A 23508-nucleotide genomic window follows, 5' to 3' on the forward strand; every position below is an offset into this window, starting at 1 on the left:
AGTATTGTTGCACCCCTAATATATACATATATATATGACAAAGGATGCTGAATAAGGAGCCGGAAAGGAAAAAGACCACAGAGGGAGGTTCGTGGATGTGACAGAAGAGAATGTTAGTGATAGGGTGAGAGGGATGCAGATGATCCGCTGTGGGTATTCATAAAGGGAGCGTCCAAAATAATAAGTATTCGCCTTAACAATAGATGGATGACGGTGAAGCATTTAATCAATAACTACTGAAAACCAACGAAGAAGACGCAGGGGGAAAGTGTCTGCGCGCGCAACCATTCTGTAATCTTGAGGTAAAATGGCGTCGGGTGCCATTTCAACCGAGTGCAAGAAGATATCGGAATTAAGAGTTGTTGATCTTAAATCGGAGCTCAAGCGAAGAAATTTGGACACCTTTGGTGTGAAGAGTGTTCTTGTTGCGCGACTTAGACAGGTGAGTCAGACGGAGCTGATGTGTGCAGAAACGATGACCGAGCCTGGCTGCACGGTGCACAGATGCTAACGCTAATGCTAGCCCGTGTAGTCACAGATTTCCCATCGATTCTAGCGAACAACACTCGTAGTTTAATTGCTAGAGTGACCGGGTTTTTGAGGCATTAAAGCTAGATATTTGTCGGGAAATATTTCGTGTTTGGAGCTCGGACCAGGAGCCAATGGAGGTTGTGTTGAAGTATATAAAAATGTTAACGCTCCCCTTAAATTAGCGGGGGTGCCCAAACAAAAGGCCTGTTTATTCCCCCTTCGCCTCGAAATGTCAGACGGACTAGGGCTCTCTGGTTCGATGCCGCTTTTGAGGACCACGTAATCTCAGCGCAAACAGATGCGGCAGATTGCGCGTGATTGATCCCAGGTGCTGGAAGTGTGGATTTTATTGTTAAAATACGCATGCGCTCATTGTAAGTCCTGATCTAAATAAGAGCTCAGTAGTTACTCTGTATTTTTTGGTTTTGCTTGTTTTCGATTGAGTTTTCACGATGAGTACTGACACATCCAGGGTACGGATAAAAGTGTTTGTTTGTTTTTGTTTTGTTTTCATATAGTCGAACATGTGGTTGCTGTTTAATCGATTTTTAGCTAAACGTCAATACTGTCTGATGTTCACATTTAAAAGTCGGTCTCAGTGTCCATGATGATCTATAATCCGCTTTGCTGCCTAAGAAGGAGCTGAGCTATAAATATTGTTAATATACGCCGCCGGCGTGCTTTTTTTTGTGCATGTTTCTGCAGTCTTACAGCAAAATTTGTGAGCCGTCAGTTGAAGCGCAATCAGCTGTGATGATATATTTCAGCCTTGCAAACCAGAGTGATTAATTTGTGAATAGTGGTCAGTTATTGTGTTCCAGGAAGCTCACTGTCATTGCATTTATGTATCTCTCTTATTACGTGACAGCTGTTTAATTATTTAATTTGCATACTGATTAATTAGTAATCCTAGCTTGATTGTTCTTTAAGGCTATTGAGGATGAAGGTGGCGACCCAGAAAACATTCAGCTCCAGCTCTCAGCTGAAACACCAACTCGCAAAGGCGGAAAAGCTAAAGGTAATCTTTCTTTCTTATAAGAGTCAGGTGTGTTCAGTGAGACCCTGGCATCCTCTGTCAGAGGAAAGTGTGTATTTGTTGAGTGGGTGCTGGCTGTTACCCAGTGACATTCACAAAGACGGTGCTTCACCAAATACCTCCCTGCGATTGTTTTGGTCTCTAGCAGATTGACTGGCCAGCTTCTTGGCCTACATCAGCGGGGCTTTACCAGTCAATTCACAGTGACTGCCAGTAGCCACATTCAAACAACTGGGGAGTACACATTTGTACTTATGCCTGGAGGTTGCCAGATGGTCACCGACTGGGGCCTCAACAAGTTAATGTTTTCTACATGTTTTCATGTTGAGTTTTAATGTTTTAATTTAGAGTTTTAATGTTTTAATTTAATCTTTTAGGAAAGAAAGTGGATTCGGATTTGGACAACACCGTGGAAGATGAGAATTTTTCCAAGGTGACTGTGATAAGCACATCTGTTGGTGTTTGAGACATTGACACAACCCCTTTTTGTTGTTGTACTTGACACTGACAGCCTTCTCAACTCACCTGAGTGTTTTTGCTTTCTAGGAGGCTGAAGAGTATGAGTCAGAAAAGGGTATGTATGATAGCACACCAATCCCAAATGCTAACATTTGGATCCCTCCCCACCCCCTTTTTTTCCCTCTTTTTTCAGCAGCTAACTCCGGGTACAATGCATATATCATGTGGTATTTCATGCTTCCGGTAGCTAATGCATCTATCTAGGTTGCAACACATAAAAGGAGGAACAAATACATGATTCATTGAGATCAAGTATTAATTAAAGCTCAAGATCGAGTCAAGGTTTTTTGTTGTTTTGCATCGCATGTCAATCATTGGATACAGGATGCCTGGGTACCCGGTTTTCTTGGATTGCTCAAAATATTTAAAAGAAAACAGTTGTTTGCTTCAGTGAATTTCTGTTTTTAGTGGCATTCGTCTCCCTACATCGCCTAAGGAAATGAAGATTGAATATATTCACTGTGTTGAATGAAAATTGGAGGCAGCACTAGCTTGTAAGATTTGAGGATCACTGCACTTTGTTGTTGTTGCTGTGATTGACAGCATGATTGGACAGGACCTGTAAAATGTGTGTTGGGTAGATCTGAATGGTTCACTGCATTCGCCACAGGAAATGGGCACCTCGTGTTAGGTCTTGGCAGGTGAAACGCTCTGCGAATGAAGTCGGTACATGGGTTGACTCAAGGACTGCGACATTCATGTGAGCATGTTGTACACGTACAGAAGCCATTTGTCAAGAAACAGCAAGAAACCTCATACATTTGTACCCAGGTGGCTGCAGCCCACCCATGATGTGTGCAGTGAAGATGCCACAACATGTTCAGCAAGGATAGACTGTCGTACACAAAGGGATGGACTCTTTCTAACTGCATGGGTGTGACTGAATGGACACATTACAGCGGGTTGGATTTGATGATAACTTTTTATTTTTACATCCCCCCCATATAAAACCTGCTAAGATAAGACATTTATTATACAAGAAATGCTGGATGATAAAGAAGATATCCTAAAACTCAGACAACTTTTCAAGAACTGACCCACCGGGAATGTATTTTGCCTAAATGGAGAAAACCCAAAAGATGAACTGATGTCATTCCTCCACATGTGCACTTTCTGAAGAGCGACCATGACTTGTTGTAGGACGTATCGGGAATTGAATTCATACTGAAGTACTTCATGTGTCAAGAAATGAGAAGCACGGAAATATTCCCACATGTCCAAGGAGATTGTGTGTTTTGTGTCTTCCTGTGGTGTCTACGCCCTCGATGACCATTAACACTAAATGTGCTTTCTATTCTACTTTATAGGTCAAGTAACATGCGACATGTCAAATGTTAAAAGTTGTGTTTTTGCCATGTTTATCCTTGTTAAATCCCTCAGATGTAACTGATACAGATGATGGTTTTCGTGAAAATTCTAAGCCTCCACCCTGTGAGGACAGCCTCGCTCACTCTGAGGCTGAACCCGAGACAGACGCTGTGGCCGCTGAGGCTGATTCAGAGCCTGAGCCAGAGGTGGACGCTGAGCCCGAGGCCGATCCCGATGCTGAACCAGACGCGGATGAGGATCCAGAGGTCGAGCCTGAAGTGGCTGAGATGGATGCTGAAGCCATGAATTCCTCTAAAGAAGCCGAGGAGGATCACCTATCCGTCTCAATCCCAAACGAAGATGCCATCACTCTGGATGTTGATGGTGACGACCTCCTGGAAACAGGTAAACATGTGAAACTTCCAGATCCAGAGGCAGAGAAGGGCAATGATGAACCAGAGGCCTCTGCTGAGACGAGCCCAGACGATGACATGAAAGCGAAAGAGTCGGAGGGCCCCAAAGATGGTAAGAAGGACGATGGATCCCGTGGCGAGCCCATGAAGAAAGACGGCCGAGACGCCACGAAGAAAGCTGAAACTGGTGATAAAGAGAAGGATTCTGGGAAGAAAGGCCCCTGCACTACTGGGGCATCAGGTCAAGCAAAGAGGTTTGTCTTTCTATGTCAGTTCTTTGATACTACTACCAAGTCCAGCTCACTAAGAACGCAACATTGTGGGTAGCCTCAAGAAATATTTTTTTATTTTTAAAATTTTTTTTTGCCATGAGGGAAATGTTCACTGATGTACCTAATCCTGCCATTTACGGCATTGATTTATTTCTCTGAAGTCGGTTAAAATGTGACGTTAACCACAAGCTGAGAGAACGACTCTTATTTTGTTACTTTGGCCTTTCCAGCAATTTTTAAGCCTTTTCCAGTTTCTACACAAGGCAGTGTAAAAGAGCATTAGTCTCTGTGATGACGTTTTTTTTTCCCCTTTGTGGCCAAATGATTCGCTGAAGTTGAACAAACCTCCGAAGATTTCATTTGTCCAGAGAATAAATTGGCTGACAACTTGACCCCATCTCACCACTGGAAAAATCAATGAAGCCTTTGAGACATTGGTTCAGATCCACGTCTTGCCTAAAGGATTTTTTTTTCCCCCCCTCAACAGAACCACGAGTTATTTTATTCCACTAGCCGTGTGCCTGTCAGCTTACGTTATGGTGTTCTTTACTGTCATTCATTTCCTGTTTGTTGTTTCAACCTTTTGCTTTTTAGCTCTTCAAGAGACAGAGATGGGAAAGCTGCAAAAGATGAAAAGGGTAAGGATGTTTTTAGAGAGGAAAAAAAAAAATTCAGTGTGGTGTTTTGGTTTTTCTAATGCTGCTGCTGTTTGGAAAACATGTTTATTAGGAGCTGTAAGCGGCAACAACACTGCCAGCTCGTCTCGTAACATTTGGGTGAGCGGCCTTTCTTCAAACACCAAAGCAGCGGATCTGAAAAACCTTTTTGGCAAATATGGCAAGGTAGATAACGTCTTTTTTGTGTGTGGTTAATTACTTGTCGTTACTTATTTTGAGCATAGAAAATATTCTTGGAATTTTCTGATTGACATCATAGAGAAAACAAAAATTTCCAACAGGTTTTAAGTGCCAAGGTGGTTACGAACGCTCGCAGTCCTGGTTCGAAATGTTACGGCTTGGTGACGATGTCGTCCAGCACAGAGGTGGCACGCTGCATCTCCCACCTGGACTGCACAGAGCTTCATGGACAGCAGATATATGTTGAAAGGGTTGGTTGAATGCATTATGTCTCATTTCTTCATAGAATAAAATTTTGGTCCTGTATCACTGTTTTTGTTTTTTATTAATCTTGTTTTTTGGGTTTTTGTTTTTTATTTTTTCTTTAGGCCAAAAATGATCCATTCAAAAAGGAGCCCTCAAAGAAAGAAGCAGAGGAGAAGGCAAATGAAAAGCGTAATTCCACCGGGATAAAGGCGACTAACAAGTAAGTGACAGGAGGAAGCGGAAAAAAGTGCTAATGGTAATTGTATGAAAGCCTTTTTAACTTTCTGTCCTTTTCTCATTTAGGCCACAGGCGTCCTACAAAAAAGAAGACAAGAAAGTTGATAAACTCTCTGAAAAGGACAAAGACGTATCCAAGAAGCAAGATGCCAGAAGCGGAAAATCCAGCTCCGTTTCATCTGGTTCAGGACATGAAGGTGCAAAGAAGGATGACAGAAAGCATGGCCGTAGGTTTTGGCCCTCTTCTCATCTCTGATTTGGAGAGTGTAACGTAGCTGCTTTGGGGTCATAATTTGCTTTTTGTTTTTTTAACAGGGGCAAAGAGCCCAAGCAAGATGATTGTGTTAGATCACAACAAAGGAGAGTTTCATTTTGGCAAAATGAGACCTTTCAGAAGGGGAAAGTATTTTGACAAAGGTAAGAATTATTTCTGCTTAATCGTAACCACATTTTAAATGTGTATTTGTCTTCAGATGAATAAAAATGTGCTCTGTTTGATACTTTTTCAGCCTTTTGTTAACATGAACTTTCAAAGACGGCCAAGAAGTTTGATTCCTCCCGAGGAGGTATGAAGTTCTCTCTATACTTTTTGTTTGTTTGTGATTAATGTGCTTTAGTTCTTATTCTTTTCAAGCTTGAATTTCTGTTTCCCTACTAGCTGGAAATGATGAAAGATAAAATGCGACCTTTTATGAAAAAGGGGGAGGAGCGGGACATCTTACCTTTTGAGAAAATTAAGGAGCAGAAGGAGCAGAGGATGCGTGAAAGAATGGCTCGTATGGAGCGTGTCCGCAGAGCCGTGGAGTTGCGCAAGTACGCACACAAGTTATTACATTTGGTAGATTTATAAAATGCTGAGGCTGCTGTATGTTTGAGTTTCAAGGCGAGGGATGTCATGTTTGTCTTCAGGCGCCGTGAAATTGCAGAACATGAACGTCGGGAGCGTGAGCGTATCCGCCTGTTGCGGGAGCGTGAAGAGCGGGAGAACCTTCTCCGGGAGCGCCAGAGACTGGAGATGGAGAGGCAAAAACTGGAACGGGAGCGCTTGGAAAGGGAGAGGCTTGAGAGGGAGAGAATTCGTATAGAGCAGGTACAGCGTGAAAAATGTACCAGACTAACTTTTTACGTTATAGCTGTCATTTAGCGCGGCTAGAAATGGTGGTCACAGATGTAGCCGTCTACTAACCGTCTACTAACCCTTGCATGCACTGACTGATATTAGCAGCTGGCAGTCGAAAGCTGCTGTCAACATTTTGGTAATATGAAGCTTGTAACAGATGAGATGTGGTGGCAAATGCATCGGAAACTCCAATAGCTGTGAGAAAGTTTGCTGCTGCTTCAACAAAAAACTGCCCAGCATGTGTGAGACGCCACGTTAGCTTCTTTTTCATTAGCATTTAAGGGATAAAGGGGGCTAACCTGTTGAGGCAAGAGTGAGCTGAGGAAGATGGGAGCGGCTTTATCACATCTTTAAATGTAAATCAAATCTAACGTAATGTTGTAACCGCAGCCATATTTTTAATTGTTTAAATTTGTATGCATTTTTTTCAGGAAAGGAGGAAGGAAGCGGAGCGCATGGCTCGTGAGCGCGAGGAACTGCGGAGGCAGCAGGAGCAGCTTCGCTTTGAGCAAGAAAAGAGAAACAACCTGAAGAGAGGCCGTGAAGTGGAACACGGGTACATATAGTTTTGTCTCAGCTGTTTTAATGTGAAGAAGAGTGTGGATAATCATTTTACTCGTCTTTACCCATGAGTTACATTTATTTTAAAATGGAAACTGAGCAGCTGACGAAGAGCTTAACAACTTTTTCTTCTGTTTTCTCAAAAGTAAAATTTTGTTCAGTTTGAATTCGGTACAGAAAATATCATCATTGGGTCTGTGTATGCACAGCACAACCATAATCTGAGAGTTTTTGGTTTTCATTAGGAGAGGGAGCGCTGTTATCTAGTGGCATTTACATAATATGTGAAGTCTGTGAGCAAACATAATGTTGTGTTTATAGTGGTAGCTAGTGTTATCTATATTACAGAGTGACAGGTGGTGTCCCGCACTCATGACTCAGTGTCTGTATTCGATGTTTCAGTCGACGAGACGACTCCTATTGGAACGGCAACAAGAAGATACAGCCCGAGTCTGACGCCCGTTTGAATCAAGGCTCAAACTACAACAGGCAGCAGAACCGCTTTACAAACTTCACTCCCCGAGAGAGAGGCCGCTTCCCCGAGACCACCAGCCAACCACCCAACACTTATGACAGGTACACGTTTAAACTACATTAGTTTGCTAATCACGACGTTGATGCCATTTGTTTGAATAATTTATGGACTCCAAAGAAAGCTTTTATTGCACTTTCGGTGAATTGCATTTTGGTCCTCTTTGTGTTCCAAGACGAAACCGGTTTGACGGCGAGCCTGAGGTGAAGAAGAGTCGGCCTGCTCCTCACAGAGAAGGCTCCGGCTTTGATCGCTACCACAAAAACTTTGAAACGGTCCGCAGAGCTGAGCCGCCACCACCTCCACGCGCTGAACTTCGGGACACTGACCGCCGGGACAGAGACGACAGACGCCCCGCTCCCATGCACGATCGCCCTATGGGAGCAAGAGGTGCAATGCCGGGCATGTCGCACAATCGCGCACTGAGGGATGGAGGGCACGGATGGAAGAATGACGGCGGGATAAACTCCAATAAGGGAGATATGCGGTAAAGGAAAACTCCTGTTTGAAGATTAAGCATTATTAGTTGTTTGATGGTTTTGGAAAGCTAATCTATCTTTGAAATCTCTTGCTGGGCTGAGCAGCGGACCTATGCGCATGCGTGCAGAGCGATCGGGCAGGGATGGCCCAGGTGTCGGTCCAGGTCCTGCTCTCAGAGGAGGCCACTCCATCAACCGTGAAAGGAGCTTTAATGATCGAGATGAAAGAAGACCCATGGTGATGAGTGATCAGGTGAGCTTACCTTCTGAAAAAGGAGTGATGTCGTTCCCTGATCCTCCTGTACGATGGAAAACCTTTACATTTTGAGTTGGCTTTCGTCTGTGTGAGAGACCCAAACACATCCTGTTTTTCTTCACTTTTTCTGGAACGCAGCATTAAGGTTGTTTATTTAACTTGTTAAGTTATGAAATTTATTATGCAAAATTTAATGACATTTGCTTTAAATCTTCAGTGGCTAGAATGAAATGTGGGGATTTCATGTGGTTACTTTTTAAAATTCAGTCTCTTATTTGTTTCTTCTAGTTTTGGAACCTATTTAGTGTTAGGAGTAATGTTCTTACGGTTCCACTTTCATTGCTCAGATATTTTTTTGTTTTGCCGTTAAGCATTCAGCATTTCCTTTGCCTCTGCAGCCTTTCAGCTCGGGACGCCAGGTCGTAGTGGAACGTCACGGCAGGGAGCAGGGAATGAGGAAGGAGTGGCACAGTGGCTCAAGCTCCCAGGGTGGAGGCTTTTCCGATAATCGCAGGATGGGGGACTCCCGGAGCGCCATGATGCCACCTTCCAGGTATGCTGCATAATGGAGACGTGTTGAGAAAGCAGAGTAGCGTGCTGCCCTTCCATCCTTCTCAGACATGACCTTTTTGTCTTTCTGCAGTCACTCTTCGTCTGGAATGAGCCGAATTGTACAGATCACCAACAACTCCATTCCCAGTGGCAGCACTGTGGGCGGATTCAAAACCTTCAAAGGAACGCCACGGCAGTTCTAACCACAGCCACAAATCTGCAACATGAAAGCTCCTGAAGATCTGAAGACTTTTCTGAACTTTATTTTTAGAATATCAACTTTTTGTTTTTTTTTTATTTTATTTTATTTTTTTGGCGGCACATTTGTGCACAAAAGGTTGATGACACTATTTTATTTTGTATAGACAAGTGTACCTCCAGACAAGTGTAGGGTTTTTTCCTGACAGTTTTGCTGTTACCATTACACAACCCTGTGCACATGTTTTAATAATATTTAGAAACCTTATTGTACAGCAGTCTTTGTAACAAGTTTTCAAGTGATGTTAAGACTTCTCTTATTGAGTGTTCTCTGTACATTTTCAGTAGCCTAGCGTCACACTCAATTTTCCTGTGTAATATGTCTTTAGCGTATTATAGAACCCGACATGAAGGGATAATTGACTCATTTGGAAGTTTCACAGATGACGAAAAGAAATCTTTTTTGAAAAGTCATTTTTGCTGTGGATGTCCTGTTTTTGTAAAAGAAATGATTATAAAACTGTAAAAGAGCCCGCATTGTAGCTAAATACCTCTCATAGGCCACGAATTGAATCACAGACAGGTCTGTGTGTCTAAACTCAAATTTGACTTTCAGGTCAAACTGCAGGGCATTCAGTGGAGGTAAGCGAGCCTTTTAAGGGCACACATGGTTGTTGTTTGCTCATTGTTATTTCAGTGAAATTTGAACATTTGCTTTTCAGCTTGCTTGGTTTTATTTTTTTATTTTTTTTCCTTTTTGTGAAACTTGTATTGTAGAGACATCCTGTGTCCATCATTGAACTCTCTCATGCTAGCAGAAAGTATCAGTGTAGAAGGTTTGAATCTGAAAAAGTGCACAAGATGGGTAAAACCTGCCCTTTGAAGGGACATCATACTGTATGTAGACTGTAAGCTTCGTGTCAACTGTGACTAAACCAACATCTTGCCTCTCTCGTCTTGTTCGGTCATTTCAGTTCATATATTTTTTTTAAATTTTGTTTAAAAGCTTGTTAAGCTTCATAATTCTTTCAGAGCTGGACCAATACTGCACACTTCAGACTGCCATGCATGTAGTTGGATTTAAATCACCCATCTGTAACTGGTTGAAGCTGATTCAACTACCGGGGGGGGGGGGAAGCCGAATGTCTTTGTGCTGAGTCTTCGGTCATGTCAGGATCAGTTTGCTTGTGGGCCTCAGCGTGAAACTGTTGATGGGGTGGGAGTGAAGATCTCTCAGCTAGTGCGTGTACGTGCTTTGCCAGTTGGAAGTTTAAAATGAAATAAGTTTCTGTGTGTGTGTAAATGTTTTTTCCTCATACTTTTCTTAAGAACAGTGATTATGAAGTGGTGGACATCTTGAGAGTTGACTGGTTTATAAAGCAACACATAAAACACTTTACTAAAATCCAAATATTGCTTACAAAAATATGTTTTAGAGAACTTTCATAACAAGAACCTTAGACCTACTTAGTAAACTAAACTTAGTTTAGTCATTTATTCAATTTTATTTCACAACAACAGTTGCCTCAAGGTGCTTTATATTGTAAGGTAGACCCTACGATAATACATACAGAGAAGAAACCCAACAATCATATGAACCCCCCCCCCCCCCCCCCCCCTATGAGCAAGCACTTTGGCAACAGTGGGAAGGAAAAACTCCCATTTAACAGGAAGAAACCTCTGACAGAACCAGGCTCAGGGAGGGGTGGGGCCATCTGCTGCGACCGGTTGGGATGAGAGAAGGAAGACAGGATAGAAGGTTTGAGGGGTCATCTGTTCAGAGGTGCCAGTTGAACCGGTGTACCTAATGACGTGGTTGGTGAGTGTATATTCCACTGTAGTGTCTAACCAACTGGTACAGTGTCCTTGGACTTTTATGCTTCATACATCTTGTTCATATGTAAGGCAAACAGATATAACCAGTGCCTCCCACCCGGGAAAAAAAAAGTAACCAAGTCAGTCTTACAAAATATTTTTTATAGTGTGAAGGTGAAGTTTTGCACGGCTTCAATACATACGATAATGAAACTGTATTAACTGATTCTCAGGTTGTCAGGTTGTAACTTTTTTCCAGAAATGGATTCATTTTACGTGGAATGATCCAACTCACAGATACAGTTTTCACACATACAGGCTATGAAATGGTGCAATTTCCACTTTTCTCAAAAGACATCAAGACTTCAAAGCAATGACAACAAACCAACAACTTATCTTAGTTTTTTATTTTCCTGGTAACTTCTAATCAGGTTGAATGTCCCTCGTCTATAAGGCATTTTGTTATATATATATATTTATATATATATCACCATATACAATATGTGACTGTAATGTGAAAGGCTACATACATTATTTGGTCATTTATGTAAATACATGAACATTGAAATCAACACAAATGAGTAACCTCCCATATTCACAAAAACTTTCCTTTTTGTTTGCTTCTTTTATGCGAAATATAAACAAAACAGGCCGGACAGTGGAAAATAAATGTCTTGGGGTAATCGATGATGAACTTTTACTCCTCTTTATTTTTCAGCCCACACTGTACATGCATCACAGGGTAAAATCTGGGAGTTTTGATATTGCAATAAAGAAAAGATCTCCCTTAGATTGTTCAGCACTCTGGATCTATCTGTCACACAACAACAATGAACATTTCCCTCTGCTACATTAATGAAAACACTCAAGCCTGATGAAGCATTTTCACATTTTTATGTACTTTTGACCTGTTGCCTTTCTTTGAGAACATTGTGTAATGAAATGATGGATTTGATGGGAAATAAAATAGTTAAGGGTTAACCTACACCATTTTTTTGCTGATGGAATTGAATACCAGTTTTTTTTTCCTGCATTTTTTGTCATCATCTGTCAGCACCGAGCTGATAACTCCAGCCTTTGTATTGGTATACTTGAGTCTGGTGTAGATGTACCGCTAACTACGAATATATCAAATTGCAGGAAGTTCTATTGAAGCGGTGCTACGACCCGATTTCCAAAAACATCTGGATGCTGTGAAAAATATAAATTAAACCACAAGAAGACTTTAAATTAATTTAAACCATACATTTAATTATAAATACTACAAAAGTGCCATATGTTATAACTAAGCAATTTTTTAATGCTCATTTTGAATTTGAAGCCAGCAACACAATAAAAAAAACCCAAAACAAACAAACAAATAAAAAAAAAACAAAAAAAAAACGGACATAGGCATCTAAGTGCTCTTATTTGATAACTGCACAGAATTTAGTGATTTCATCATTTTCATCATCAATGCAAGAGTCAAAGAATCTGGACAAACTCTCTCAATACAAATGACAAGGCTGGAAAAACCTGAACTGAATAACTGAGGATCATCAGGCTCTGGGGCTGCACTGCCTTAAAAACAGGGATAATCATGGTGGGAGTCACTGCATGGACTCTGAAACAGTTCTGCAAGCAGTGATGCTGCATCCACAAAGTTAAAAACCTTATGTATAGCAAGATCCATAAACACCACGGTCTCTTTTATAGTGGACTGAGCCAAAGCAGACAACTGTGCGTGGGTTTGAAGGGTCTTTCTGGAAACCACTGGCACCACGTCCTCCAGAGTAAAAAGGACAGGGGCTGTTCAGATTGTTTAAAAAGCAGCACCTGTGATTGTACGGAGGCCCATGAGCGACACGAGCAATTTGTTAATCTGCAAAGGTCCCATTAATGCTGAACAATATCTACAGATTTTGGACCAACGTGTTTCACACGGAAGAAAGGGATGTGACAACAGCATGGCTCTGTTTTTAGAGAGTCTGGCTAATAAACTTGAATGCTTACACAGTCAAAATCTCTGAAAAAGGGGAAAACATGGCATTGTGAAAAGAAAATGCGACTTTAGATTTATTTGAAATGCGTTCCTGGCATCATAATCAAAATGTGCATATGTAAGAAAAAGCAAAAAAACAAAACAAAAAAAAAAAACACGCCAGTTTTAATATTTGATATGTTGCCTTTTTTTCTATTTAAGTTCAAAACAGGGTTTCTCTATGGAAGCTTGTTGCTGCCACTGAAAAAAATCCCAAACAATTTTAGCTAAGCCAAGTCAAAATTTCAAGTTATTTTCTCAATTTGGAGTTACTAAGTCAAACTTCTGAAAAAGTAAGTCAACATTGTGAGATTATTATGAACTACGAATGGCTCCTTTTTCAGTGGCTGAAACAAGCTTCCATATCTCTCTGCAAAGTTGTATGTTTTGTCTATTTTTACATTTTGCACAACATCCCGCCATTTCTGGAAACAGAGTGGCTCCTTGTAACAGATGTATCCTTTCATTTTAAGCCAAAACATTTAATCAGCCCTTTCATACTTTTACAAATTCGTATTATTTAGCTGGCTTAAGAGCAACTGCTACTAAGAATTATTATTTTGGCCATTATTTACTTTTTTTAAGGTACCCAAAAAACAATAGCACTCTTGCACAATTTGTGTTCTGTAGAAAATGAGGTATGTTTTTTTTTCTGTTAGTGCATATCAATGTAACAGTGCAAAACCAATTACAACAACTATATGTTCAACGATCACCTTGTCAAAATACTAATTTTACAGCATTTACCCCACCATCACTTTTACAAGGCATACAAGAGACCACTTTGAGACATTAAACACACAATATCCTTCTGATCAATTCATCATAGGAAGTAGGGTGAACCAAACACATTACAACAAAAATACTTAATTCAGGTGATAATGACTAGGAGTAGCAAGCGGATGCACAGTAGTAAATCTGAAACAATAGTAAAAATCTGTGGCATTTGTGTAACTTCACGCTGTATTCAAACAAAGACCCACATAAAAATCTTCAAAATCAAATCCAACTTTAAAATAAAGTTTAATTTAAAAAAAAAAAAATCTCCTCTGGAATGTTTAATCAGCATGTTGTTGATGGGCCAAGACAGGGTGAAAAAATAATCAGAAAGCCTCCCCTCTATCTTCTTAAAGAGAAATTTTGATTACTTTATTACTTTAAGGTGCATGAAAAAAAATCTGCAAAGAAGTAACAATGTTCCTTAACCCTGTTCAGCGAGGTCTTTATTTTTCACCAGGACCAGCCAGTCCATTGCTTTTTACTGTTATTTGAATGAATTCAGCTGTCAATAACAGTGTTAGTGTCACGTCCTTCAAAGTGTCCTAATAGTTGTGTGGTGTGTACATATAACGGATACTTAAAAGTTGCGACTGAGATAGTGACTTCAGGCCAAGGAACCGTGTCATTAGAAACATTAACATCTGAAAAGACACCCGAGGATATGTCCCATCAAAAAAGGCCTGAGAGAAGTTCTGACGTTTACGTGAAAAATGTATGGATTGTCTCATTCTGGTAATACGCCTGTTTCCTTTTGTCCTATAAAATATGCTGAAATGCTGTAAGGCGTTATATATTCAACTGTAGTTATGTATATATATATACAAAACATAGCCTTGCTAGGGCCAAAGAAACAAATGGGGAGCACAAACTCCAGCCATCACACAAAGCTCGTAAGAAAGGTTTCCCACACAGTAGGTAGCCTGCTGTCCTGACAGAGAATTTTCTTCTCACTCAACAAAATAATGGAGACCACTTTACAAGTGCTGCAAAGACCTCCTACGCCAACTGTCTCCCTCAGTCTCTAGCAGAAGGCTCGAGTCAAGGCATCCGACTGGAATGTGTAGATAGAAAAAGTTTGTCAGGAGGCAGTCCCATGGTACAATAATGGCACAAACCACTAGCTAAATTATAAGAATGGGTTAGATAAATATGTACATGTGTCTGCATGCGCAGCGCCGCAGTGAAAATGCACAAAAGTTTAAAGGTGATACCACAGAATTTCCTACAACCTCCAAAGACAGCTCTGTCTGCAAACTTTGGGCCTGAATGTTCATAAATATCTGATAAAATTAGTCTTCTCTGAAGCTGACTAAGAAGGGGCTAGGAAAGGGAGAACTGTGGAGAACAATGGGAGAAAAATTCAAAGTTGAAAATTATCTTGTAGAGCCTGATATATACAGATACCGATATTTGATTTAAAAATCTGATTTTACAATAAATTAGCCACAAAACAAACAGATTTCCGTAACATTTGTTATTTTTTAGTTTTATTTTCATTTTCTCGTTTATGGTAGATTCTGCTCGGATTAGCCGGCAGTCCTTTGGGTTCCAAACACTTGTGTTGCCAACAAGAAGTTGCAAAGTGCCCTCTGGTGGACAAAGTATGCAATATCAACACTCATAAAATAGCTGAAGGGTGTTTCTCCCATCTCTTCTTTACTTTATTAGTTTACATTTATTGGCCACTATGAATGCTGATATTGACAAACTGTCAAATGGCTAATATCATAGGATACTATCGGCCTGCTGTTAAATCTGACTCTATCATATTGTATATCCTGATGTCACATATTTGGAGTCCAATTTATATGTTAATAAAAGGACCTCTGTTGTTCAGAGAAATGTGTGTGGATTACTGAATTCAAAGCCCTGATTCTAACAGTGTCTCCACACACACACAGACACACACGCTCTACAGGAAGCTGTCAGAACAGACTTTCAAACTACCGCTCACTCTAAACTAGGTGCCATCGAACGCAAACCTAATCTGCCGAAAGATAGGGGCGTCTCAGAAACATCAGATTCAGACATAACGTGCCAACGTAATCTTCAGTTTTCCTGTCCCAAACCTTGTTTTTGTGAAACAGAGTCACAACATAAAAGACACAAAATGTCCCAAATGTGTAGCTTAACTGATGCAGCATACAAAAAACAAAAAAAAAAAACAAAAAAAAAAAACCAACCTTGTTACATCAGTGATGCTCAGTAAATGACACGTTTATACCAAAGTAGCACACGTTTACTGCACATACACATTCAGACAGAGCAGAATACAACACTGCCATTCTCTGGTAAGGCAAATCTGAACAGGGCAAGCTGTGATGAGTGTTGTAACATAGCTACAGTATCTGGCAGCTAATTAACCCTTAGTATGTAGTGTTTCAGAGGGGACACGAGTGGCGTTACATCGACTTCCCTTTAGACTGAGAGAAAGGGAACAAAAAAACAGAACCTCTCCCAAAGCTACAGGTTACTCAGATAAATAAAATGTGAATCTTGGCATCAATGGCTATATATGTTTTGTAAATATTGACGCATACAAAAAAGCTTATAAGCTGCACTACTGAAAAAAATGACCAAAGTGAATTAAGTTTTGTAAAAGAAGAGAATGTGAGAGGGTGAGATTTTGTTTCTTCGGATTATGTCGTTGGCTATAAAATACACCATCCCCAGATAAACTTGACCCCCCTCCCTCCCTTCACAAATATAGTGTGCAACTTGTAACAAAGTTTGGCGGACTCTAAGAAAGAGAAGGGGTAGTAGTTGTTGTTTTGCCCCTTCGTCTGATGTCCAGGTTCCACTGAGGATAGAGGATAGCAGGCACCAGTGGTTTGGGAACAGCAAATCCTCTGTTAGTCACATCTCTCCTCAATCGTCTCCTTCCCTTGTTTGCCATCAAGTGGGGGCTGTGCGTTGTGTGTGTCCAGTCCATGGAGAAAAAACTCTGTCCCCTTTCTCACAGATAAGCAAATGCACAAAACACTCACATGCACACTCACGCAGACAGCTATATGTTACAAAATAACACATTTGTCTTTATCTTTTGATTCTTTCTTGTTTTTACGCTCCCCACTAGATGACTGTTTCCCCGGGCTGGGTGTGGCTCCAGCCGGTGCTGCTACACCACCGCTGGCTGCTGCTCCCCCTGCTCCTGGACCACCTCTGTCCGTCTCGGCCCCCTCGGCAGCATCCTGCTGGCCCTCCTTCCCAAACAGGACAGCAAAAGAGTAGAAATTTACAGCTTTGTTTGCATTTGTTGAAAAACTGTGGCAAGAAATGATCAACCAAAAATTAATCTCTCTCTGGAATTAATTACACAGACTTTGAGAGGTAAACTAAAGCTATTTCACACATGCACTGCAGTCCTGAACTTTAACAGGACTCTACCAGGCAGGTGATCATGAGAATGCAAACACATGACCCATTCAGGTTGAACGTGGTCGCTCTGTGAGCTCTTTCAAGTATGTAATTCGCACTGATGTGAGAATAATCATACAGTACGGTGCATTTACCACTAGATACAGGACACAAAGACAAACACTATCCACACCTAACTCATGCAGACAGATCCCTAAAGTAAAACATATTTAGAATTTAAGATGACCTATTCTGTTTGATTTTCATTTTATGACATATTGACTTCATATTGAACACATGGTATGAATGTGTTTAATGCTGTGTGGTAAACATGGGAAAATTATCATAATCTGATTGTCCTGACACCCTGCAGGACGTGAAGACGTGTCCTCATGAAACTTTGGTCATGTGTGTCAGTGTTACTTACGGCAAGAGTGATTCACAGTAATTACCTCAGCCAAGGACGTACTTGGTAGCGTGTATGAACATAATAGCTTAAAAAGATTTGAATGAATTCTGATCAATCTTTTTAGTGGTGTACCGGGGGGGGGGGGGGGGGGGGGGGGTTCGCAATCCATTAATAGTTGGCTTACATGCACCAAGGTTTTCAAGGTCAACTTCATAATTTGATTGGTTGAAAACTGAGAAAAAGCCTTAAAAACTGTGATTCTTACAAGTGTGTGTCTTGTCAACATATAGAAATCTATTATATATCACACTTGACCTCTGACCTCTCCTTCAAAGTGAATAGATTGATCTGATGGTCAAAGTAATAATGATATATAGAGTTATTTAAAACGGCATCTCTTACTGCAATTGTTTGTATTAATGACATATAGGCACACTGGGAATGTTAGATGGGTATATCATGTACTTTGGACCCCTGACCTCTTCTTCAACATTTATGAAATGATACTGACATATGGAGATTTTAAATATCACATCATTTACATCCAAATATTATGCCACATTTGGCTAATTTCACTTTTACATTTTACTTTACCCTTTCTTTCCTTCCAGAACGTTATATCTACTTTTTTTGTAAAACAGTCAATTGAAAATTCGTGGATAACAACAACAAAAATGTGAATATTTAGACAAAGACGGGCGAGGCTGAGATGGTTTGGACATGTGCAGAGCAGGGATAAGGGATATTTTTGAGAAAGGATGTAGAAGATGGAGCTGCCAGGCTGGAGGACAAGAGAAAAGAGCACAGGGAAGATAAATGGATGCAATGAAGGAGCACATGCAGAGGGTTGGTGATAGAAGAGGATGCTAGGGATAGGGTGTGATGGAGAGAGATGCTCCACTTGGGCGACCCCTAAAAGGAGCAGCCGGAAGAAAAATGTAAAAAAGGAGAAAAGCTGTATAAAAAAAACTGATGTGAATAGAACTGAAGAGTTTTACTTTTATCTCCTGTTCTCTGTTTTATTTCTTTTTGTCCACTTCCTGAATTTTATACTCTGCTCACACAAATTAACGAGAAAAAGGATGATTGTCACCTTCCCCTTTTCATCATCAGTTCCTCATTTGTAATTAATTCCGCTCTCTGATGCAGACATCTTTCCGTTTCCAAAAGGCAAACTTTACCCTCTGTGGTTCATAAAATTATCTCCTTTCTTACCTGCTTCTATCTCCCTATCTCCCACCCTCCCTACCTGTGCGTGTGCTGCTGCTGCCGCTGCCGCCGCCGCCTGCTCCTGCTCTTGCTCCTGGTAGTACTGGGAGGCTCGTCGGTCCTCCTCCTCCTGAAGCTTTTTCGCCAACTCTAGATCACTGATGCCTTCTGGGAGTTGTTCCCACTGTAAGTCCTGGCTTTGCTGCTCCTGCTGCAGTGACAGCGCCATCAGATAATCCTGATAACAGACATGAACACACATATAAAGGTGGAGAAAGAATCACCTATGAGCAAATCTATCACTGCAACGCTTAAATGCATCAAATACTGTGTTCTGGTTATTGAACAGTTGGTCACAAGCCTCAAGTTTTTCCTTATTCGGAGAAACAACTGTGTCTGTCGTCTACTTTGTCAGAGTGCATTATCTAAAGTGTTTCCTTGTCTATGCTATGCACAGTGTCGCTGTAAAGATGGGGAGTTTTTTATTCATCTAACTGAAGTCATGAGTCGTCCATAAAATACAGTTTTCTTACCAAAACAATTTTGCTGATAAGGAGTGCTAGACCTGAGTAAGCAAGAAGAATAAAAAGTAATAGCCCCTCTGTTCATGTCTCATTGGTGCATGTGTGGGAGCGAGGCAGAAAATCTGTGTTCAATCTATTTTGGTCCACCGAGAAGAAGACAGCTGTGAAACAGGTAAAAGAGCATCACAGACAAACACAATGCATTGATAGGGACCACAGTGAAGCATGCATTAGAGGAGGGCAAGGTGCCATGCAGCCTTGCCCGGTGCTATTCAGGCTGCCCTGTATGTGATTTGCACTGGGAGCTACAACACATTTATTATTTAAGAAGTTTCCATTATATATATTTTTTAGCCTGGGTTGAGGCAGAGTTTATTTCTTTGGCTTCATTTCCCGTGTCTATTCACTTCGATAATTCTGTGTCTCATGGGAACTGGTGTTGTGTTTCATTGAGGCCAATGCTTTAAAGCAGCTAAAAAAAACCCCAAACGTTACTTTGTGTCACACTGATGGTGTGAAAAGCACAACACATTTAAACACATCACGGTCTGGACGGGAATTGTTACTGGTTCTGCTAGTCTTGCCTGCATCAGTGCTCAGACCTGGTCTATCTGATCCTGCTGGCCACGGTATACAGTCTCTGGATCAGAAGGAGGCCGCAACCTGAACTCCGAATCGCAGAAATTGCCGTCGCCGTCAACGTTGTGCAGACTTTCCCAGACAACCTTCTCCTCCGTCAGGAAACCTTGGTCTGTAACCAGAAGGTACAGCTGGCCCTGGGAAACAACACACACAGATTACACACATCTTATCAGTGTATACAAACATGCTGTTAGTACAATGTGTATTTGTTATTACCACAAAGGAGGTGAAGGACTTTCAAAGGTTATTTGTCAGATTTGGTCAATGTGATAGCGCTGAAGGTCAGAATATATCAGCTTTGTGGAGCCAGAGATTATTGTCTACCATTTTCTATTTTCATCATTTAAATAATCATTATTAATAATACATACCAATGCCACAATATTAGTTGGTCTGTTGGTGGTGTTGGCAAACTGATATATTTACAGGACTCAGGACTAGGGATGGGTACCGATATCCGGTGCCATTATGGCTGTGCTTTAGGTGATACTGTGCAAAGGAGGTAACACCTCGAATCTGATGAAACACCTGGCGACGCATAGCATTTTTTTAAAAGCCGAGAAATGCACCGTATTTGATAGCTTGCTGCAAGACCTCACACAGAGCACATCTACTGCAGGTGTGGCAAATCTCCATTAGCGAGTTAGCTCGGATCGCTCAGTGCGTGGGGCTGGACCGTCCTTATCATTTTGCAGAAAAAAAGCTAAAAATAAAAACATAAGAGGTTTTTGGACAAAGTTTGTGTCCATTCTTTAAGCACCGGTTCGAGCACTGTTTAAGCACCGGCATGATTTCAAAAGTATCGATTTGGCACTGGTATCGGATAAAACCTAAACGATACCCATCCCTACTCAGGACCCCAGCTTTTACCATATAAATGCCACCTTAGGCCACTGTTAAGTGGTTGCCAGGCAACATGATGGTGTAAAAAAAATTACATAATTTTAACATTTTGAGGCTATTAGATGTTACTAATAGTTACTGCTGTAACATTAAAATATGATTCTTTTATAAGGTTTTACAGGTGCATTAGTTAAAGTTAAAAATGGGTCACTTTAGTCTGTTGCTAGGTGGTTGCTAGGTAACATGGTGAGATAATATGTAATCTAGATAAGAACCTTCAGAGGCCTAAGATGTGCCTGTGTGCCAGTGTGGTTGTTGAATTTTGGATCATGGAACGAGTATGTAGACAGACAAAGTTATATTATTGCTCTTATTGTGATTTTCATTATAATTATGATTATTATTATTATAATGAGTTTGGTTACAAAATATTAAGTTGAGGAAATGTTGATTGTTCTATAATAATAAACTCTTTCACAGGATTAACTCTTTTGATGTCGGACATAAAGTGCTTCGGTATTTATCTGATCCCCTTCCTCGGATCCCCATATTAAAAAGACTTCGCTGAAGGAGAATTATTTATGAAGAACAAAAACAACGTACCAGTGTTCAGATTAAATCACATGCTAGACCCTACACATACAGTCTTCACAGATAAATAAGGCTGTTTAGCATGTATGTGTACAAGTTCATGCAAAGGTCTGCTTTGGAGTGATTACAAGAGACCATGGGCTGTTATTATGCTTTGTCTGATGGTTGTTGGGCACACACATGCACTGCTTTGCTTATATTGGCAACAAGTGTACTATTGAAAATGAAAGAACACACACTCACTTCCCCTTCCGTGGATAACAGGAAAGGTTATTCCCTGCTGCAGATATATGGTAAGCAATGACCCTCTTAGGGTCACTGTGAATGTGGTGTCTAATGTTATGTACACGTATATAAACAGCTTTCTTCAGACTGATGAATATATTAAAGCATGTCATTAACTACACAGATGCCACTTAAAGGCAAAAGAACTATTCATCAGAAACAAGAAAGTGGTTGAGCTGTTTTCTGTGAGCTCAACTGTAACTTATTAACACTTCAGTAGGTTTGTTATGCATGTTGTGTAGCCCCTCCCACTAGGTCATTTGGACACTGCTCTCCCAGGTGAACATCCTCTGTGCAACCAATTGCACCTCGATTTAAAAACACGGATTATACGTTGTGTTCATATATCACATACAATCTACAACAACTGCCATTTAAAGGGCTGCAAGACTTGTTGCTGCTAGAGGGACAGATGGTATCATGACGTCCTGACCCATTTAAGCTGTTGCAATGTAGCAGTGGCTTCTTACATAAATCTCAACTCTTTACCCCTTTAAAGCATACTAAGAGTAACTCTTAAAGCTCTTTTCTGAGCTGAGCAGTTTCTGTCATATTCCAGACCTGCTTATGGAACAGAACGACTGGGTGTCGACAGGGTGGTCTCTGTCTATGCAACTACCCTTGGAAAAATGTCAAACCTTGTCTTTATTGATATATACTAAGGTATCAAAACTTGCCATTAAGAGTACAGTGAAGGTTGCCAAATGCCGTCTTGATCAGGAAAATATTAAATGCAAGTTACATCAATAAGGTTCACAGTCAGAGCAAATATGCTGTTACTTTTTGGTAGTTTTACCTTGTACTTGATCATGGTGCTGAAGTGATTATTCCTGAAAAAGACGCAGAGCTCTCCCTCCTGTACCGTAGATGTGAGCTCACACAGTCCATGGTAAGTCAGCTGGGTGGCTGTGCTGTTTAAAAACTGCTCTGCTACGATGCCTAATGAGAGAGAAGAGAAAAGAAACACAAAACAGAAAATTAAATGAAGTTAGATTAGAAAATGAAGAAACACTGATGACTTTTAATTGATTTAAATTCCTTGGGGAATATAAAGCAGATTTAGGTGACTATAAATTTTAGTTCCTTTGTCTTGATTAGTTTCCCCGTTTAAATCACTATAAAAATAATTTTATTATTTGCTTTTGGATGCTTTAAGCTTCACGTGATAGATCCCATAAAAGCTATTTTTGTCATTGAGCTACCACTTGGATGAGTCACCTGGACTCCAATCAAGCAATCCCAGTTCATTCATGAACACAGGTCGCTACTTGGAAAGCTTTGTGGAAATTCTGCTGTAATGTCTATCCTCACTCTGAGCAACTCTGACTCTCTGCTCGAACTGGCAACCTTTACAGTCACATTTGACATCTGTACAACAGAGCAGCATTCAAAACTCAAAATCAGTGGAATGCTACCACTGCATTCCACTGATTTTGAGTTTTGAATGCTGCTCCCTCACAATCTAGGGTTACTCTACCCTAGATTGTGAATGAATCTTTTAAAGATTTAATCAACTTTACTCAAAACTCAGTTTTCTCAAAATTTAATCTCTGTCCAAGATAATTAAATGAACCATACTGGGACATCGACTAATGCGGTGATGTGTCGATGTGGTAGCAGCCCAGCTGACAACTACTTAGGAAGCTCAGTGTTGATTGAGCAAATATTTAGTTGAGAAGTTACAGACAGCTGGTAGGAACGCTGTGAGCCGAGGAAATAGGTCATTTGATGAGTAGTCACAAGTATGTCCTGGTTTTTATCTAAACTCAGTCTGTGGTTTTCTGGGGAAGCATGTCTAATGTAATGCCAACAAAAAAATGTTTCAGATTTTTTTGTTTTTTAAAAGAAAAAAAAGAAAAGAAAAATCTTTTTATTATTTTACTAAAATGTACAACTTTTCTCTTTTCTCTCCAGCT

The 23508-nt window shown here is 40.6% G+C and overlaps 2 protein-coding genes across 5 annotated transcripts in view; one reads left to right on the top strand and one right to left on the bottom strand.

Moving 5' to 3' along the window:
• The first annotated feature begins 275 nt into the window (after positions 1 to 275).
• sltm (SAFB-like, transcription modulator) lies at positions 276 to 10067 on the top strand. Of its 3 annotated transcripts, none has more exons than XM_085156810.1 (20): positions 276 to 442; positions 1462 to 1549; positions 1945 to 2000; positions 2114 to 2141; positions 3467 to 4061; positions 4674 to 4717; positions 4809 to 4921; positions 5038 to 5187; positions 5305 to 5402; positions 5486 to 5646; positions 5735 to 5835; positions 5929 to 5985; positions 6078 to 6232; positions 6329 to 6509; positions 6971 to 7095; positions 7503 to 7676; positions 7808 to 8119; positions 8217 to 8364; positions 8766 to 8920; positions 9011 to 10067. In XM_085156810.1, the coding sequence occupies exons 1-20, from the start codon at positions 308 to 310 to the stop codon at positions 9120 to 9122; spliced, it is 2988 nt and encodes a 995-aa protein (XP_085012936.1). In that variant the 5' UTR covers positions 276 to 307; the 3' UTR covers positions 9123 to 10067. The 3 variants fall into 3 exon arrangements, with proteins under 3 accessions (XP_085012936.1, XP_085012944.1, XP_085012954.1); XM_085156818.1 differs by having other exon boundaries at positions 5486 to 5616; XM_085156828.1 differs by lacking the exon at positions 276 to 442 and adding an exon at positions 453 to 1004.
• Positions 9849 to 23508, bottom strand: part of mindy2 (MINDY lysine 48 deubiquitinase 2) — a 30707-nt gene continuing 17047 nt past the window's right edge. The window contains exons 6-9 of one of the 2 annotated variants that reach the window (XM_085156841.1): positions 22389 to 22531; positions 19834 to 20007; positions 18748 to 18945; positions 9849 to 16935 (exon numbers count right to left, since the gene is read on the bottom strand). In XM_085156841.1, the coding sequence (XP_085012967.1) occupies positions 16747 to 16935; positions 18748 to 18945; positions 19834 to 20007; positions 22389 to 22531 (704 nt within the window). In that variant the 3' untranslated portion in view covers positions 9849 to 16746. Of the gene's footprint in view, positions 16936 to 18747; positions 18946 to 19815; positions 20008 to 22388; positions 22532 to 23508 lie in introns of those variants that run through there. The other variant, XM_085156851.1, reaches the window with a different exon arrangement.

The sequence above is a fragment of the Neolamprologus multifasciatus genome, chromosome 1, assembly GCF_963576455.1.
Source record: "Neolamprologus multifasciatus chromosome 1, fNeoMul1.2, whole genome shotgun sequence".
Lineage (NCBI taxonomy): Eukaryota > Metazoa > Chordata > Actinopteri > Cichliformes > Cichlidae > Neolamprologus > Neolamprologus multifasciatus.

What these genes read in the sequence shown, in the direction of transcription:
- sltm (XM_085156810.1), top strand. Translation starts at nt 308, where the DNA reads ATGGCGTCGGGTGCCATTTCAACCGAGTGCAAGAAGATATCGGAATTA. An exon ending in TTGTTGCGCGACTTAGACAG is followed by an intron (nt 443 to 1,461) that starts GTGAGTCAGACG and finishes TTGTTCTTTAAG; the next exon opens with GCTATTGAGGATGAAGGTGG. An exon ending in AGAGAATTCGTATAGAGCAG is followed by an intron (nt 6,510 to 6,970) that starts GTACAGCGTGAA and finishes CATTTTTTTCAG; the next exon opens with GAAAGGAGGAAGGAAGCGGA.